The following is a 3,898-nucleotide window of genomic DNA, read 5'->3' as shown; positions in this document are numbered from 1 at the left end:
TGAATTTGTTAGCCGTTTGAATGCGAAATGTGATCGATATGGAATGGGAGGATATTTGCGTGAATCGTGAACAATAAAGGCGATTTTAATTTAAATTGGAACAGATTTTGTTTCCATAAATATAGCAATTTCGCTAGGCTCCAAATACCGTATTTCCGCTATATTTGCACTATATTTTAGTATACCGCCGACTAGCTAAATATAGAGAGATCTAGCTACGAATTGTAAATATATAACATGTAGTTATAGGTTGTTAGAAGGAGCTCTAAGGTAGCTGTTTATGAAAATTTTACAATAATAAACTTATAGGAATATACGTAAGAGCTGTTACCCGTAGCTACCTTTTATGTATTTATATTTCGTATAGTTTTTAGGAGCAGACACGTATATTTGGGTGTATTTGAATACACTATTCAGCCATATACATAAGTATATAAATGAAACAAACCACACATAAAATCATGCAAATACATATGTATATAAATGAAACAAAAAACACATAAAATCAGTCAAAATATGTATTCAGCCATATACATATGTATATCAATACACATACATATGTATTCAATCATTGCAAAAGACGTTTCCCAAAACAATGATCCAATACAACTGCATTTGACTCATTCAAAGCAAATATATATTATATATATATAGTATATTGATGTATTTGACTGTATCAGAATTTGATACTAATGAATTATATCAAACTAAATACACAAAATTTCAATACAATATACTCCCTCCGTCTCAATTTATGTGGCACCATTTGACTTGACACGGAGTTTAAGAAAGAAAGGAAGACTTTTGAAATGTGTGGTCTAAAACAAGTTAAGTCTTATATAAATGTGTGGCTGTAAATTATTCCATAAAGTTAAATTGTTTCTAAATATAAAAACGTGACATTCTTTTTGGGACAGACCAAAAGGAAATGATGCCACATAAATTGGGACAAAAAGAATAGCTGTTTTAATCAATATATATATATATAGAGAGAGAGAGAGAGAGAGTGTATTAAAAAAAAACATATCATTTAAGGATATAAGACATTCCAGAATATATACAACTACATATAACTCATTCAAAATCAAATACACTCAAATACATATATACAACTGCATATAGCTACGAAATGAAAATATAGCTACAAAATAAAATTGTTGTAACTAGTAGTTATTAACTATAAATATCTCTTAAAATTAGTTATGCCATGTAAAATTTCCTGAAGTAAACCTGGGCCTGTCTCCTAATAAAAAACTCATTGGGACCCTGCACTTAACTATCCCTGCATTGTTGATCGCATCCCGAATGGCGTTGTCAGAAAATAATTGAAAATCATCATTCTAGAAGATGTTCAATTAGTTTCTATTCCTTTGAAATTTATGCCATTGTTGTTTATTTAATTCATTTAGAAAAGAAAGAAAGGCTGAGAAAAGGACTAAAATTGTATCTTTTTCGGATGGGAAGGACACCTTGTTTTTTATGACATCCGTGGAGATTTTATGAGGCCAAGAATCTATGACGTTATTCAATTTTCAAATTATTAACTCAACAATAATTAGATGCTAACTTTTTTTCTTGGAAACATGTTTTTTTATGAAGGAAAGTTCTTTAAAAGGAATAAGAAAATTAGAAACGATAACTTGAGAGGTTTTAATTTAAGTAGTTGCCTTTCTTGACTTTATGTCAGGTAGCATTGAAATTGAATATTTACTCTCTTTTTTAATAATGCCTCTATGTCATTTAAATTTGCGTTGCTAATTAACTCTAAATATATTTTATTCGCTTGTGTGATTGCAGTTTTTGTCTTTTTAATATCTCAAATATATGTGATGTGCAGGTTGATGAGCTATCATCTAGAGGAGTGAATATGTTTTGCTTAATATTTTTAACGGGTAAGTAGTATAGATCATTATTGATTCCCTGTATTTTATTTTTCTAGCGTGATAGAAGTAAAATTTAGGAAGTATGATACTCCAAAATATCAATTATAGCGTGTCAACTGAAATTCAACTTCATCTTGTTTACATATGACTGATTAAGGTTCAACCTACTTTGAGAAACACATATACAGTAAATCTAATCCACACATATTTCAGTTTCTCTATTTGTCAACCGTTAGTAATACTTATTGATTCTGAAATGAGGGTTCTGATCTTAATTATAGGTCATTAACAATGTGTCACTTGGAAAATCAACTTACACATACCACTGTTACTATTTCGATAAAGATAGGATTTTCATAGTGATTAGTGCTATCAATGCATCCAATTATTGTAGCTAAAGGATTGAAATGATTCATCTCTAATTGATCAACTAGAATATTAAAAATGCGCCTCAATTTTTGCTAAAAATAAATTTTAAATAGAGTTCTTACAAAAAACTTAGCCCATGAGTGAATATAGCAGCAAAAGCACTCATTCGAGTTTCGGACAAAGACAAGCCAACCTCTAAATCTCCATCAGACTCCTTTGACTTACTGAGGGACATTGATATTCCAGTAGCACCATCAATAGAAATAAACTCTACTTTTTCTGGCCTTCCCCAACCAAAATCAACAACATACAAGTCAAACTTTAGTGATCCAGCAATTGAAAGTGACCGATTCAAATCTATAGTACAAAACTCTTTAAACCACTCTCCAGTCAGGATATATTCCTCATCCTTCATTCGATTTTGGATGGTTTCTCCAATTAATTCCGCAGCAATTGTAAAGCCTTCCTTTCCAACTAAGTCAAGGCGACTAGCTTTTGTAATGAGTGTGACAAGGCAATTCCCGAAATAAGAACGAGGAAGTGGTGGATTGAGACGCGATCTGCAATCTGCAACAAAACCGAAAAACTCCAAAACATTCTCGTCTATTTCTTCCTGGATTGCGGTCTCTGATTTTATCAAGCAAGTCCAAACATAAGCACATGTTATTGTGAAAGATGTCACATGAGCTTGGCTCGGCCGTCTTGATAATATCAAGTTCTTGAGCTTCGTGATGTTATCCCGTCCTATAATAAATGTGCCTCTAACTTTATCAAGAGGAATCATATTTATGTCATGCATTTCCGGCTTGTATTTCTTCAAGATTTCATCCCATATAGCTATCCCTTGTTCATGAGGGTCTTTTATTAAGGACCTATCATAAATTGGAATGAGCTCGTTTCCCAAGAATTGTTCATCTCCTCCAAATTTGTTGAGTAAACCCCATGCTCTTATGAAATTTACCATGGTAGCTCCATCACCAGCGGCATGATGGTGAATGGAACCAATGGATATGCCTTGATTCGGGAAAAGTGTCACTTGAATGGCTAAGACCGGAGCTAATTGAAACCCCGGTGCGTGCTTAGATTTCGCCAACTGAGGAACAAAGTGATAAAAATCCTTTGCATTACGGGGATTGTTACCAATGAGATAATTGAAATCCATATCCGTCTCAGAAAAGGTGACAGACACAGAATCTCCCATCACATAGCGCAACTCAGGATAACCACTCGAATCTAGTGGACAAACAATGTTGCCAGCTAAGGGTATATAGTGTTTGAGAACGAGGGAGAGTGAATCTTTAAGAGTAGGAATAATGGTTTGGACGAAATCGGGTTTGGAAATGGGAAACTTATAGAATAAAATCCGTCGCATACGGCCGAAAGAAAACCACATATGATCAAAATAGGTAAGAGGGAGTGTCAACTCCGCTGCACCACCGGGAGGTGGCGCAACTTGATATTGCTCAATCACTGTAGCCATTGCCGTTTGGTTAAGAGATGCACAAAGTATGTTTGGCTGATATATATATATATATATATATAAAATTGCAATGTGATCGAATCTATTGCTTCTGGTGACTTGAACTATTGGGAAGTCTATCACCAATGTGTGGCTGATATTGGATTAGACCTGTCAATGCCATAAT

At 33.5% G+C, this 3,898-nt stretch overlaps 1 protein-coding gene across 1 annotated transcript; it reads right to left on the bottom strand.

Annotated features, from left to right (window-relative positions):
* Window positions 1-2,338: 2,338 nt before the first annotated feature.
* LOC132053400 (phenolic glucoside malonyltransferase 1-like) lies at window positions 2,339-3,898 on the bottom strand. The gene has a single exon (XM_059445421.1). It carries the CDS (start codon window positions 3,730-3,732, stop codon window positions 2,371-2,373), a length of 1,362 nt encoding a protein of 453 aa, XP_059301404.1. The 5' UTR covers window positions 3,733-3,898; the 3' UTR covers window positions 2,339-2,370.

The sequence above is a fragment of the Lycium ferocissimum genome, chromosome 4, assembly GCF_029784015.1.
Source record: "Lycium ferocissimum isolate CSIRO_LF1 chromosome 4, AGI_CSIRO_Lferr_CH_V1, whole genome shotgun sequence".
Classification (NCBI taxonomy): domain Eukaryota; kingdom Viridiplantae; phylum Streptophyta; class Magnoliopsida; order Solanales; family Solanaceae; genus Lycium; species Lycium ferocissimum.
The sequence above is the reverse complement of the archived record's forward strand: the minus strand, read 5'-3'. Positions and strand labels throughout refer to the sequence as shown.

Bases quoted from the DNA above. Each gene is read 5' to 3' on its own strand.
- LOC132053400 (XM_059445421.1), bottom strand. From the start codon at position 3,732: ATGGCTACAGTGATTGAGCAATATCAAGTTGCGCCACCTCCCGGTGGT.